This window comes from Pteronotus mesoamericanus, unplaced genomic scaffold (genome assembly GCF_021234165.1).
Source record: "Pteronotus mesoamericanus isolate MK-2021 breed Mesoamerican mustached bat unplaced genomic scaffold, CSHL_Meso_final contig_20, whole genome shotgun sequence".
NCBI classification, from domain to species: Eukaryota; Metazoa; Chordata; class Mammalia; order Chiroptera; family Mormoopidae; genus Pteronotus; species Pteronotus mesoamericanus.
Window position 1 is genome coordinate 76,215,999 of NW_026555085.1, and position 16,283 is coordinate 76,232,281.

General features: G+C 40.0%; 1 protein-coding gene across 5 annotated transcripts in view; it reads left to right on the forward strand.

Annotated features, from left to right (window-relative positions):
- Positions 1-16,283, forward strand: part of NCOA7 (nuclear receptor coactivator 7) — a 135,165-nt gene that overhangs the window by 58,055 nt on the left and 60,827 nt on the right. For all 5 annotated transcript variants that reach the window (XM_054569926.1, XM_054569921.1, XM_054569924.1 and 2 more), the window contains exon 4: positions 14,801-14,880. In XM_054569926.1, the coding sequence (XP_054425901.1) occupies positions 14,801-14,880 (80 nt within the window). The remainder of the gene's footprint in view (positions 1-14,800; positions 14,881-16,283) is intronic.

Consider the following 16,283-nt stretch of genomic DNA (forward strand, 5'->3'; position numbering starts at 1 on the left):
ATTTGTACACATTGGACTTTTGAAACTGTGTGGATTTTAGAGTTGTGCCATTTAAAATACAGGGTGGGGCAAAAGCAGGTTAACAGTTGTTCATATGAAAAACAATACAAGACTGAACACTGTGTTAAACTTTGTTTCGCATACTCACAACTGTAAACCTACTTTTGCCTACCCTCTGATCTTTTTTTTTTTTAATCCTTACTTTAAATGCTGTTGCTTAAGAAGTATTTTAAAGTAGAGACCTTTTAGCTTTGTAGAGTTTCCCTGAAGGAAGCTGATAGTCCTACCCATTTAGGGTTTTTTTTTGTGGTGATACTATACTAACTGGATGCTGCGTTAGATAGCTTTTCAATGTGGTTCCCTCTGCTGCATGTGTTAACACTTTGAGTCTGAAGCAATACCCTTCACTTTACTTTTTACCTAACTCTCACTTGACTTCACAATCAGCTCAGACTTCGTTTCTTCCAGGAAGCCCTCCCTGTCCCTGTTCAGTCTAGGCTTCCCTTCTATGGCTTTATTTATCTTTTCCCCTTTTTCTAGGCTCCCCTTTTTCAAGGCTCCCCTTTTTCAGGACTCAGACCCTGAGTCCTGAAACTATTACTAGTTTTGTGCAGTATGTATGGCCTTATGGGCACTCTTTAAATGTGCATGAGGAGATGAATTAATCCATAGATAAATGAATACGCTGTTTGATTTGTCTGAGTTTCGTGAGAATTCTGAAGGGATATATATATATATATATATATATATATATATATATATACATACACACACACACACACACACACACACACACATATACATACACATATACAACAGTACAACAGTTGGGTCAGAATTATCCTGTGTTATTATTTGGTAGCAATAAGTAAAGAGATGCCATCCTAGCTTTGCATCTGCTCCCAGGAATGGCAGCAACAGGGGTGGGAGGCTTGGGCCATTCCTGTAGGAGAATCCAGCGTTTACACGAAACTACTAGGTAGGCCTTTGAATTCCAGAGTTCCTTGTTCCTTTTCACATCTGGCTCTAGCCGACATGCCCATCCTGGCAGGTTTGCTTGACCTCAAAGGGCTTGCCTGTGTATTCCCCAGATCCCTGTCCCAGGATGTTCTGTACCACCAGGTGGAGCACGAGGCCATCAGTGAGGGTAGTACCTGTTCCCTGCTGTCAGTGGCTCTGCAGAGAAGTCACTAAAATAGGAGGATCTTGTGAGTCACACTAAGGGTTTGGACTTTCTCCTTTGGGGGAACTCCATTAACTTTTTGTTTTCAGGTGACAGATTGAAGGATAGTGAGTGGAAGCAAAGTAACCAGGCTGTGGGAGATGGGATCAATGGAGGTAAGCACCCTGAGGAGAGATTTTGCTCTCAGAAACAGCAATATTCGGTAACTAATGGAGTATGTGCTGGAGAAAAAGAGTAGTCAAGAGTTTTCAAACTAGAAAACTCAGCAAGAAGCAAGGAAGATAATGAATTTGTTGAGATGTTTTTCGGGTGCCAAGTAGATTAATGTAGAGGAGCCTAGATTTCAGGTGACAGGTCTGGAAATTGCTACTAACAGGGATGAGGTAAATCCATAAATGTAAAAGAAGTCATCCAGGTAACACACAGAGATAAAACAAGAAATGGGTGACAAATGATAATAAATTTCTAGAAGAACAAACTAGAAGGATCAACAATATGTCAATAATTGTTTTCTCTGAGTGTAGAAGCTGCAAGGGATTTGGTTTTCTTCATTTTGGGGGGCATATTTCTCATTTTAAAGTTAGTTTTCATATTACTCAAAAAATATAGAGAACTGAATAATATGATGGAGTAAACCCAAGGGCTTGGCCGGAAGAACATTAGACAAATGTAAAGTTCTGCAATCAGTATAAGTGAAAATTACTTTCTGTAGCTATCTACCTCCACATCTATAGCATTACCTACCTGATCTAAGGAAGCATGCTTTGACAAAATTTTATTCTTACTCTTAAAGTAGATTTGTCTGTGCCTCATGTAAGCCTTGAATTTGGTTAATTTGCTGGAACAGTTCATAGAACTCAGAGAAACTAGATCACTGACTGTAAAAGGAACAGCCAGATGGAAGAGATGCAGAGGGCAGGGTACACAGAGCTTCCGTGCCCTCTCCAGGCTGGCCCTCACCTGCACCCCCGGGCGTTCACCAGCCTGGAAGCTCTCTGAACCCCAGCCTCTCATTTTTATGGAGGCTTCATCACACCATGATTGATTAAATCATTGGCCGTTGGGAGTTGATTCGACCTTTATCCCCCTTCCCTTTCCCTTCCCTGGAGATCAGGAATTGGGACTGGAAGTTCAACCCTCTCATCGTGCTTGGTTCCACTGGCCACCAGCTGCCATCTCTCGGTACTTTCTGAAGGTCACAGCATTAACATAACAAAAGACAGCTTTATTCTCCACACTAAGGAAATTCCAAGGGTTTTGGGAACTGTGAGTCAGAAATTGTGGACAAAGACCAAATATGTATTAATTATAAATCATAATATCGCAATTTCCTGTCATTTTTGTTGTTTCATGTAGCAAGCTCAGAAAGTCAAAGCTATGTTATTTTGATAAATGAATTCCCAAACATATAAGTAGGTCAAGCTACAGACATATATTGTAATAATATTTTTCTTCTATTCAAAAATAAGGATCATTCTGGTACTATAGAGTTCAAATCACAGAATACGGGATTAAAATGGACTTATGTGGAAAGAGAATATCAAGAATCTACCTAATATATTCTTTAATCAAATAGCATATAAAGACTTGAGGGACTTGGGTATAAAATAAATTGGAATTATTAGAATGGAAATAATTAGGCTGTTCTTCTTGGGGCCATTAAGGAAGTCAGAGTAATGTTTAAATGAAGTTCACTGTAAAAACCCAGGGGGTGAATGGGACAAACCTGGCAAGGCCTCCCTCCGAAATGTACAGGAATGTTGCAGAAGGGTTGCAGTTGGTGGGAGAAGATGACAGATAAGGGAGGCTTGAATGAAGAGTGTACAAATCAAAGGTGTTCTTGGTTAACAAGTACAAACAGTGGGAATGGAAGCAGTAGTCAAACCTAATATAAGAAGAATGTTGTCATGAGCTGAAACTCATACCTGATTTTAGAAATCAAAAGAGCTTATCCCATTTAGACTAAATTAAGGGGGAAAGTCAGCACTGAGATAAACTGTGGCAAATGTTTGCAGGTCATGGATAAATGCGGGGGGGGCGGGGTGGGAATCTTACCCTACAAAGGAGCCAAGAAGAGAGTCAGGCATAGACTTCACAGCAGTGGACACCAGTGTTCTGAGTTGTGAAGTGAATGCTGGTTTTCAGGCTCAAAGACAGCAGGATATTCTCAGACACACAAGGTCTCATACCTTCTCCTGAAAGGTCTCATACTTGTATGTCTCATACGAGGAGACATACCTTTTGTTGTGTCATACCTTTCCTGAAACATAGTTACTGAGAGGGAGAGATATTCCTTTTTAACTGAGATACTTGTTGGAAATCCGGGCCTTAAGTAATTTTATAAAAGAATTGGTGGTGAGCATTGCAACTAATTTAAGATAAAATTAAAAAATATATAACCCTGGTAAATATGGTTATAAACATGAATATAAGAAGGCATCATAATTTTCCCAGATTTATTGAGACATAATTGATATAACATTGTGTAAGTTTAAGGTTTACAATGTGTTGGTTTGATTTATGTTTGGGCGTATGTGTGTGTATTGTAAAATGATTACTATCATAGCTTTAGCTACCACCTCTATCAGCTCACACAATTATCATTTATTTTTTTGTGGTAGTTTCATAGATCATAACACACTTAAGATCTACTCTCTTAGCAACTTTCAAGTAGATATTACAGTGTTATTAACTGATCACCATGCTTGTACATTAGAGCCTCAGAACTTATCCTGTAACTGGAAGTTCATACTCTTTGACACACATCTCCCTGTTTCTCCCTCCCTCAGCCCCTGGTCACCTGACTGTGATTGCAGTAGCTTTCACTTTTCCTTTTCCTGTCGCAGCTCCACACTCTCATGAACTAAGTATGCTATACTTGATTTTTGTCATAGTTGGAACAAAAAGCATAGCCACCAAACCAAGGGGCTATGTCATACTACGAGTTTGAACTCAGAGTCTAGTTCCATTATAATCATAGTGGTCTGTGTAATGCATTTCTTATTCCCTAATTAATCTGTCATGTTATATCACAGTTGTGTTATGGGAAATCTCACTATCAGAGAAACACCGAAATGTGGTTGGGCTGAGGCAAGGACAATAATTTAAACTAAATATATGGTCAGTGATTTTTCAGCTTAAGTGATTTTGAAAAATTAAATTAGACATGAACTGGGGAAGGTGCAAAGGAAAACACTCTAATTCATTGATGGTGGGAGAGTAATGTGGTCAGACCTTTTCGGAAGGCAGTCTGGCCATTGTTATCAAGAGCCTTACCTTTTGCATACCCTTGGCCCCAACAGTTCTGTTTGCAGAAATTCTCCTTAAGGAAATGGTCATAATGAGAATGTTAGCAGATTCAACTATGGTACCTGTCATTGAATTGTTTAAAATAGTGGGAAAATAAAAATAATATAAATGACATAAAATGAAATACTCTGTACCATTTTTAAGTGATGTAGAGAAAAACAATGACATGAGAAATTTTCACAAAATATTGTTATAGTAGAAAATGTTGGCAATATGATTCCATTTTTCTTCAAAAAAGTAACTCACCTACATGCATATTACCAGAAAGATGGATTGCTGTTGGAAGTATACTCATCAGAATGCAAACATTTGTTTTCTCTGGGAGGGGGTAACATGGATGATTTTATATTTACTTCTTTTGTTCAACTCTATTTTTAAATGACCATATATTTGTTTTGATTCAGGTAGAATTGGTTTTTATAATTTCTGTATTATCTTCTAACATTTAAATTTATCCAGTTAAGTCCTTGATATGTTTACAAAAAGGAAAAAAAAAAGCCATTTTGAATGAGCTGTGAGACTGGGAAAAGAGTAGTAAGATAGGAGGAGCAATATCAGGCCTGAGGAAAGAGAGAAAAATCCTGTTTTTTTGATGAGTACCTCTGGTGGGCTGGATGCTTTATTTCATCATTTAATTTACTGCTTGTCATGATGTACTTCAGGCACTGGTAGCCTATTTTTCAGATGAAAAACCTTGAAGCCCCGTGACTCAGCCAAGTGTCACTGCAGATGAGCATGAAGCAGGCATTCCAGCCCAGCTCTCTGGCAGCAAAGCCCCAGGGAAAACTTCAAACATCATTTGCTTTCCCAGAATCAACTCCTGAGAGAAAAATAAGGCAAAAGTTAAGTAAAATTGTAGTGTCTCCTCCACTGTCCCAAGCACATTGTTGCTTAGGGAGGAAAAGATGACCACACTTGGCATTTCATGTCCTCTGAGCTATAATTTAAGTGATGATAAGGTTGACATTTCTCTCTAGTTTAACTACTTGACCTGGTCCTATATGTTGTTACATTTAAAACTTACCTTGGTTTGATAGCTAATATAAGTCAAAGGCTTATATACAGAACAGCTAAAATAATGTTTCCTCAAATTCAGAGTGAGAAGCGTTCCTTTATTTCCCAAATGCTTGAGGGCCCGCTCAGGGCTGACGGAGGTGCTAGGCTCTAAGGTAAAGCAATCCACGAAGACAGCTGCCTGTCCTTCTCGCATCCCAGGTTTTACTTCGGTGCGATGCATTTTAGTTAAGGACTGGACCACCCATGACGTGCTTGAAGGAAGGAAAGTAAGAGCTACTGCCTGTTTCTCTTTGTGTCAACAGGTGTTAAAACATGGAGTTCATATTGAGGACAGAGTTCATTCTTCTCCACCTCCCACCCTCTCCATGCTCAGGAGGTGAAGGCTCCTCATGACACATTTAAAAAAAAATTTATTGTCACAGTTTATGGTTCTGGTATTCCAGAAGTTATCCTTAAAATGCTAAACAATAACATGGACTATTTTAACTGCAGAGTCAGGCCAGTAATTTGAGATGTCTGCATTACTGATAAAGAAGGCTGTATTTCTTTAAGCAAATATAAATAAGTTCAGTATTTTCTTCGAAGACATTCATGACTTTGTTTTTCCCTATTAAATTTTGAATCCATCTGTGTTGATTTGAGAGTGATCTAGATTTCTCTACAAATCTTAACAATGTTTATCCATAAGGTTTTCTGAGCCTTTAGTTCTCACATCACGGAGTGCTTTACCCGAAAAGAGTTGTCTTAAGTAATCCCTACAGTATCTCTCTGGGAGTCCAGCTGGCGTCCCCATTTTATACACTGGGAAACTGTCTTTGAATATGTACGTGTTCTTGTCCAAGGTCACTCAGTGGGTCAGGAGGAGACCAGGACTCTCCTTTAGTCTGTCTGATGCCAGAGCCTCCCCTCTAACAGGAAGCTTCATGACATTTACAGGACAAGCCAGCCTTTCCTTGCTGGTTTATAAAGCCATCTTTATTTTACACTAAATTTTTTTTCAGTGCTCATTTTTAGTTATCTCACCACAATGTTTTAATTGCTCTGCTTCTATCATGTGTTTTAACCTAAATAAGGTGTTCCTTCCCTCATTTCTCGTTTTAAAAATAATTGTGGATAGTTGCATCTATTGTTGTTTCCATATAAACTTAGCTAGCAACTTGACATATTTCCATTCCCCAAATTTTTTTAAAAATTTGGATTTGAATTGTATTTAATTTAAACCCTAATTTGTAGAGAAAGTGAAATATTTATAAAAATAAGATATTCTATGTAGAAACATTATATATTCCTCCTGTATTCAGGCTTCCATTCATATACTTAAGTAAACCTTTTAAGTTTTCTTTATACATATCTTGCCATTATCTTGCTATATTTATTCCTAGATATTTTCTCCTTTGATAACACTATACCTGGGACTTTTTCAAATACATTTCTATCATAAGTATAAAAGATTATTGTATCTAGCCATCTTACTAAACAATGTGGTTATTTCTGGATTTTTTTTCATGATGTTGGTTCTTTAGGTAGACAATTCACCTGCTAATAATCAAATTTTCATTTCTTTCTTTTCAGTATTTAAAACTTCTTGATTAGTAGCTTTGAGTAGAGATTCTAGAACAAAATTGAGTATACACCATGATAGTGGGAATTCTTATATTGGTTAATGTTTACTTTTAGTATTTGCTTTTGGTTTCTGATGTAAAGGCTTACCTCAGTTTACACAGGTATGCTTTAGGAGAGTTTAGACTACTGCTTCATTTCTAAAGAGACCACGCATGAACGAGCGGTTCCATGGAGGACATTCTGCAGGGGTGCTGCCTTGCTGTGCTGTGGAAGGTGGCCTCCGATGAATGGCAGGGATTCCCTCTTGATGCTTGGGGTTTCCAAACGGCCTCCATTATGTTTGTAATGTTTCTGCTTTCATCTCCACTACAGAGTTTATTTTCATGACCCTAAATACTTGTGGTTTAGCCTTGCGTCACATTAGATGAGCCTCTTTGTTGTAATTTAGTGAAGTGGAAGATATTATGTCCATACGCCATAAGAGCTGTGCTGGAATTGCTCTCAAGCACTTGTCTTCCGCAGAACCGCAGGAATGAGAGGCCTGGGTGGCGCTCGCACAGGCCCTGTGCTGCGGCGCCCGCTGCACACCCTGCAGTCTTTCTTCTGTAAAGCTGGGGCGAGGGCCTCACGAGGGCCTCACGAGGGCTGCATGTGGGTAATTAATGAGCTACTGCGCCCCTGGAAGTGACATCATGACATCACTCAGTTTTCATTCTTAATGGAAAATTGCTTTTGATATACACCTCCTTGGGTCCCATTACTTTTTCAGAAGCACATTTCTAATGAATATCAAAGAACTAAAAATTCATCATCGTGTTAAGGAAGCTCACTCTTATTCTTTGTTGTGTAACAGATTTTTAAATTCTTTTTAAAAATATAATAATGGCTGTTTAATTCTATCAAGTGCTTTTGGTCATGTATCAAAGTGATCAGATATGGTTTTTCTCCTTTAAACAATTTATAATCATGTATCATGTTAATGCTATGTCTCTCCTGTATTTCTGGAATGAAAGCTTTTTGCTTTATGGTTTATAATTCTTTTAATACTCTAATCTATTCAAACTGCTATTAACTTATGTTGACAACATTAGTAGTAGTAATAATAGCATTAATAGCATTTGTTAAGCACTTACTCTGTGCCAGGCTCTGAGATAAACACTGTGTCCCTCATGTCATTTAATCTTTTGAGCAACATTATGAGATAGTTCTTCATTTCACAGATAAGGGAACGGAAGCACAAAGATTTCAAGTACCTTGCTAGTATCACACCACTGTGGGAATGTGTCAGGGTTGCTAGTTGAACCCAAATCATTTGGCCCCAAAATCAAATTGTAAGCAGAATGATTGGTGCCCTGGCTGGTGTGGTTCAGTGGGTTGAGTGCTGACCTGCAAACCAAGAGGCTGTTGGTTCAGTTCCCAGTCAGGGCACGCGCCTGGGTTGCAGGCCAGGTTCCCAGTTGGGGGCTTGCAGGAGGCAACCAATGAATGTTTCCTTTCCCTTTTCTCTAAAAATAAATAAAATCTTTAAAAAAAAAAGAATGATGTTTGGTGATATAAAGGAGATGGCATATGACCTGATTTTATGGTTAATGTTAGCAAGCTGTCATAGCCAAATGCATCATTTCCTAGTGTCGAGATATGCCTGTCAAACAGATTCTCCTGTTTATAAATCAGGGTGCCCCCTTCTTAGAAAGACCTAGAGAAACAATTTTTGCTTCTCTGATTAGCCCTCATTTGGTTACCATGGAAACCATCCTCTTCCTTTAGGCAAGGTGTTGAGTGCTTTTTGCTGTCAGCCTCATATACCCCAATCAGGTGGTCTTACGATAAAAAGGAAGGAGTAGGGAGAGCTGATTCCTTCAGGGGAGTAGGGCAAAAAGGAGGACATACACCCCCACCAAGTAAGTGTGAAACCAGTGCAGAATTGGTCCTGATAATCATTTGAAAACCTGATAGTTTTCAAAACTGGTGCTTGTTCCAATAATTGATCACAGAAAGGCTACATACTGTCTTTTCTGTGCTTCCTACATCTGTGTAGAGAATATAGAATCAAGATCAAGGGAATTCACAGTGTCTCTTTTGTTTCTGCTTTCAAGCACATAATGAATAATGTCCATTGTCCTGACTTCACTCAGTCCCTAGTGGTCTGTGGCAGGAGCCAGGCGCCCAGGTTTGAATGACATTAGTGTTGTTTCATTCCAGCCAGTTTTTCTCAGAACCAGAACATCTAACCAGTGCTGCATTCCTTAACACCCTCTGTCCCCCACCCCCTATACACTCACATACCCAAGATCATGACTTGAATCCTTAAAAATTTCCTCTTTGAATCTGAACCTGTCTTCCCATGTTCTCCATCTGTGGTAGGCAGCACAATGCCACCCTTCAAAAAAAAATGTGCATGTCCTAATTTCCAAAACCTATTATGTTACACAGCAAAGGCAAATGGTTGTAGATAGAAATAAGGAGAACATCTTGGATTACCCAGGTGTACTCAATGTAAACACAGGGCCTTCTTTCTTTCTTTCTTTCTTTCTTTCTTTCTTTCTTTCTTTCTTTCTTTCTTTCTTTCTTTCTTTCTTTCTCTTTCCTTCCTTCCTCCTTCCTTCCTTCCTTCCTTCCTTCCTTCCTTCCTTCCTTCCTTCCTTCCTTCCTTCCTTCCTTCCTTCCTTTCTTTCTTTCTTTCTTTCTTTCTTTCTTTCTCCTCCCTCCCTTTCTTCCTTCCTTCCTTCCTTTCTCTCTCTCTCTCTCTTTCTTTCTCTCTTTCATTGATTTTAGCAAAAGGGAAGGAAGAGAGAAAGAGGGCAAGAAACATCAATGTGAGAGAGAAACATTGATCGGTTGCCTTCTGCACACGCCCTGAGGGGGACTGAACCTACAACCAGCTGGGTGCCTTGACTAGGAATCGACCTGGCAACTTTTCAGTTTGCTGGATGAGGCCCAACCAACAGAGCCACACAGGCCAGGGCTAAACATAGGGTTCTTAAAAATGAAAGAGGGTGGCAGGAGAGAGAGAAATGGAGAAATGGTTGTGTGAGAAGACGTGGCTTGACGTTGCTGGCTTTGCAGATAAAGGAAGGGACATTGAGCCAAGGAAAGTAGCCTACTTCTAGGAGTTTGAAAAGGAAACTAATCTTTCCCTAGAGCCTCAAGAAGAAACTGACTGCTGACGTGGTGATTTTAGCCCAGTGAGATTTGCCAGACTTGGAACCTACAGAACTAAAATGATAAATTTGTGTTTATTTTTCATTTTGAGCTCACTAAATTTGAGCCCATTAAAGTCGTTACATTAACAATAGGAAACTAATGCATCATGCCACACTCTTAACTCCAGCACCTCAGTGCTCCTCCCTCACCACGGCTCTAGCTGCAGCTGCCCTGCCTGCATGTCATAAACCCCACAGTTAGCCATGACAGCAGGGTATTTGCTTCTTCCTTACATGGCCTGTCACCCTGGTGTTGATACCCCACCCCTGGGTGAACCCTTATTACTGCTTCCCTCAATATTCACATTATGGAAACCTTATCTTTGCCATAGTAACTCTTCCAAATTACACAACCCCTCAAGCACCCCCAATCCTGTCTTTACCCCATTACATTTTAGGAAATGACCGTATCGCTACTTTACTGATAGGGCTAACACCATGTCTTGAGATCCCTGTGCTTTTGACCTCAGGAGCTCTCTCTGGCCTCCCACTTACCCATTTCCAGGTTTCCATCTCTCACCCTCCGTGCTGCATTTGACGGTGTCAAAGCGATCTTCCTTTAACTTTTTCCAGGGCATCTGTGACATTACACTCATTCTCCTCTCCTTTTAATCCCACCCCCTCCCCAGACATACTTCTTTTTACTCCCCACATCTAAGCCTTCCTTTGGTTTGGTTCTCAAACCTTAGATCTTCTCTTAAAATGTATTCCTTTGGCAGCTGTAACCTCATTCAAGACTTCACAGATCACCACTGCAAAGGATTCCTTCACATCCAGCCTGCAGGCCTCTCCAGGCCCCCAGAATATACCTGAATATCAAGTTCTTTTAGCTCCAATGCACAGAGAGAAGTCTTCTTTCCGGAAACGTGTACCTAGGACTCAGATGCAGGAGTTAAGAACCTTGCATCTTTGTCCCTTGTCTGGAATGGGAAGGGAGGAAGCAGGACTTGTGGGCGGGGCGCCAGACCCACTGGGGCTGAGGTCAGCAAAGGCCCCCTCCCCATTTTATCCTGCACCTCCAGAATTTATGAGAAATGAAACAGGCCAGGCTGAAGGACCTGTATTTCTTTCCTCCAGGGTATTTGTCAATTTCGTAAGACTTGCTTCCTTATTAGATTGAGAAAAACTGGCACTGAAGACTTCAGAGGTGGGGCAGGTAGAAGGTTCAGATGCTTTGCTGTGAATGGCGTTTGCAGAACACCTGGCCAACCTTCCCCTCTGGCAGCACATTCTTTTAAATTATTTGCTTCAGCTTCCTGTAAGCAGGGAGCGGGTTAGAACTTGAATAGGTACAAAAGGCCTGAGGAGGCCTAAAGCGGGAAGCAGAGATGTCAACATGTTCAACATGTGTCATTGGAAAATAGTTCCATCCTGGGGGTGTTCATGGGTCCTCTAGTTCCATCCTGGGGGTGGTCATGGGTCCTCTAGTCCCATCCTAGGGGATAGTCTTTGGTCCTCTAGTTCCATCCAAGGGGATGGTCATGAGTCGTCTAGTTCCATCCTGGGGGTGGTCATGGGTCCTCTGCTTTCATCTAGGGAATGGTTATGGGTCCTCTACTTCCATCCTAGGGGATAGTCTTTGGTCCTCTAGTTCCATCCTGGGGGATGGTCATGGGTTCTCATCTGGAACATGAGACCTCCATCCAGAAGCGCAGCAGAGTAGCCCTTTCCTGAGGTAGCTTGGGACTCTTCCCAGCTCTCTCCAGTGCTGTGTGGACTATGTATTGCAGAACCCAGCTAGGTAAGGTATACAGGACTTCACTTATTGAGACACAATGTTGGCTCTCTTTAAAATTTATTGCAGAATATTTAGGAGCCCTGACTGGTGTGGCTCAGTAGCTTGGGCATCATTCTGCAAACCAAAAGGTCTCTGGTTGGGTTGAATTTCCAATTAGGGCACATGCCTGGGTTGTAGCCTAGGTCCCTGGTTGGGGGTATGTAAGGGGTAACCAATCAATGTTTCTCTTGCACATTGATGTTCTCACTCTTTCTTTCTCCCTTCCTCTCTTTCTAAAAATAAATAAATAAATAAAATCTTTAAAAAGTATTGAGGAAGCAGTATGAAACCTTACCTTGTGCTGTAATGATATGAAGACAATTGAATTTGTCCTTAGAATGTGCCAATTCTCTGCTTTCTATACTAAGTCAGCTGTAAAACACAGTATTCTTTTTGTGACTTTGATTCGTATGGTTTTCCTGGTGTGATGTTCTACCAGTGAAAATGTCGCTGACAGTCAAACTTGTTGGTCTCCTTGATTTATATTGGGAAGTTTATTCAGGTATATATACTAGATATCTTATTAAGGCATATGAGCTTTAAAGATAGGTACATCATGGTCCTTGCCTCAAGAATTTCAAACTCTTAGGCTCTGGAAGGAAGGGTTTTATTTTTTATTTTAGTAATATTACCAAGTTTGACATTTTTCTGGCCTACCCACCTCTGCCAAAGGAAAATAATTTTTCCTACTTCAGATGCACATCGTTAAAGTTTATTTTGGAAGGTTCGACTAGCACTTGTTTTTCTTCTGCAGCTGAGCAATATGGAAACTCTCATGTTTTGGTGGCTTAAAGCAGTGCTCCCACGGGGACCAGAGGTCATTATCACAACCTGTGAAGGGGCGTGGGGGAGAAGCTGCCACTGGAGGGAAGAGGAAGCTTAGACTCCAGAAAGAGGAAGCACTTACGGAAGCTTATGAAGAGACTCCTCTGAAAGCAAGAAGACCAGAAGTGACAGCTATTTGTGGTGACAATGAGAAAGACAGGAGTGTGGGACAGAGAGAGTGGAGCTGGGAATTAAACGGGGTGATCCTTCAGATCCCTGTGATACGGGGTTTTGAATAGGCTGTGTAGACTCTCCCAGTCTGCAGAATGAAGACCCAAAAAGCACAGCCTGTAGTGTCATCTTTCTGAAGTAATTTAGAAGTGCAGCCGCAGGAGGGTAGGCAGGTCCTGTTTTTACCACCTGGAGGGATTTTGACAGCTTCTTTGGTTCTATGAATGGGCCTGATTAAACATACAAATAAGTAGTAAAGGACTCTGATGGCAGCATCTATTACTTTTTTCTTGGTTTTTAATTTTGAATAACATAAAGGAAACGTTGAAAAGGCAGATAAATCTCATAGGAATGAACTATTTTCATGTTTTTGTGTTACCTTCCAGTTCTCATCCAGTGCACCCGTGTTTGTCAGGTCGGTGACTGGCATGGGGGTGTGTAGGACCTCGGCTGTAGAGGGCTGAATTAATCACACTTCTCAGCTCGCGGAATGTCATATCCGGTCTGGGCTGGGCTCCTTGTTATGAATTCATTAATTCCCTTTTATCCTCCCCTTCAATCCCATTTCTCCCTCCACCACACACCATTCTGTTGTGTCCAGCATGTACAGACTTGTACTGTGATATGGCCTTGAAAAATGTGTATAGCTGTTTTGTGTGCCTCTCCTTTACCTATACATAATGATATTGTTTTATACATCCCATTCTGTTTCTCTTGGTGTAAACGTGTTGCAGTGTATACTTCTGTCTTGTTATTTCTAATTACTGCCTATAATTCTAGAGTACGTCTACCACATTTTCTTACCCTTAAGCTGTGCTATAGATGACACTGGTGTGGACATCCTCAAGCAGGTCACTTTATGATGTACATAAAGTGTAGACCTTTTGGGAGTGGATATATATCTGAGTTAGAATGTTGAGTCATACAGTCTACAAATATGCTTGATTTGCTGGAATAGCTGTACCAGTTTATATTCCTAGTAGTAATTCACATCTCTGTGAACACTAGAAATTATCCATCTTTTTCATTTTTGCCATGCTGATAGGTATAAAATGATACCTCACCTTAATTTGCATCTTTATGATTACATACAAGTTAGAGCATCTTTTCATAGTTAATTCAATTTTGTATTTTTTTCACTTAAGTTTTTATCTATTGCGATATGTCTCTCTGGTTTTCAACATCTGGGATAATAATATTAAGATGTATTTAATCATAACATTTAGGTTGAATCATATGCAGCTTGCAAACTACTAAGATGACCAGTTTTGTTCTATAAAAACAGCAGTAACCATATACTATGACATATTTTTCTTCTTTTGAATTTTTCTTTGGGATAAATTCCAAAAGGAAAGAATGTCAAAGAATGGACATTTTTATGGTTATTGTTATGTTAAGAAATCACTTTCTAAAATGGATGTACTTATTTACATTATTTGTATCGTAACTGTGCTAGTTTTACTCTTTAACTTCTTCATTAAATATTATCATTTAACCTATTATTTTAATAACTATAAAACTACCTCATTGTTATTTGTACTATTTTATTACAGTTAACAATCATTTATTCAGGTGTTCATTGATGAATACTATGTTTTTTTAGAAGGAGGATCTATTTATGCTCTTAGCCCATTTTATTTTGTTGTCTTTTTTTCATAGTCCATTTGAAAGTGGGCTTTAATATACTGTAGATTACCCTATCCTCAATTCCTAAAATTAAGTTATTCATTTACATACATTTTTATTCTTCAGATGACAATCAAAACAAAACACATGATAAAAAGGAGAAGAAGATGGTGGTTCAGAAGCCCCATGGTACTGTGGAATACACTGTAAGTATAAACAGGAAGGATGAATGTTTATTAATACTCTAGATTTACATAATATTTCTCCTGACACAGGCTGCCTCTTCGCTGCATTCCCTTATGTATCCAGTACAGTGAAGCTCCTTAAGACCTGTTCTAAGTCATTGTCTTCCCTCCATATTTTCTCCCTGGGCAATCTCATGTAAACCCGTGATTTGGATTACCTATGATATGCCAATGACAACCAATGGTAGGTCTCCATCCCAGACATGCTTTCTGAGTTCCAGAACCAGAGATTCAGTTGACTTCTACTTAGACATATCTACTTAGACCGTCACCCTTGGTCTTTTTTAAAGAAGCAACGGCTCCATCACCCATACCTTTCTGTAAGCCAGAATCTATCCTTAATATCTTCCCATTACTCTTTATGTGCACCCTTAACTTTTGTAATCATCCAGCAAGTCTAAGCCAGATCTCTCTTCGTTTCATTCTCTCACAGTATCATGTTCCTTTACATAATTTATCTGAGTTTAACATTGATTCACTAGTGTGATTGTTATTTTAATATCTCTCTTGTGCCTTGATTCGTACATCCATGAATAGACACTAGACCCCTTTGCAGCCACCATTGCATTGCTGGCGCTCACAGGGTGCAGACTTGTACTGGTGAATCAGTGGCTGAATAACGCTGTGCAGGTGTTCATTACGGCACCTCCACATTATGTGGCATGTGTTCGTCACTCTCACTGCACCGTGAGCTCCTCGAAGCCAGGGGCCGTGTCTGTTTATTCTAGGCCTGGCATGATGTGGGCGACTCCATCATAGATCTGTTTTAGTTCATGTTGAAATAGCACTGTTGTGGAGTGTTGTGACTTCTAAGAAGAAATTAAGTGCTGTTGCCATTGCCTGGTTTTGTCCTTCTCTTGTGTATTTACTTTCCACTGACTTTGTGTGTGCACCCCAGGCTCTGTGTAAGGCAAGCAGCAACACCCACTCCCTCCCTGGTGGTCCCTCTGGAGTGGCAAATCTGCTCCAGGCCTCTGTAGAGTCATAGGGAAGAGTCCTCGCGCAGGCATTTCCTACTCAGTGCTCCATGAACATCTGTAAACATCTTTCTGTGGTGTGTAGGCCTAGTCCTTTGCAGAAAGGATTTGGGATGATTATACAAGGGGGAGACCCAAAAAACCCAGAATTTATTTATTAAAAAATTGTGTATTTATTCTTAAATGTTTAATCTTCAGTCACCTTCAAAGTACTCTCCATTTAATGCAGTACACCTATTGAGGCATTTTTTCCACTGTTCAGAACAGTTTTTGAACCATCAATTTTGAAGCCTTTAACGCTTCTGCCATCTTTTTTTCACCTCTTGAACACTGGCAAAACATTTCCCTCTGAGGACTTTATTCATTCAGGGAAACAAAAAAAGTTGC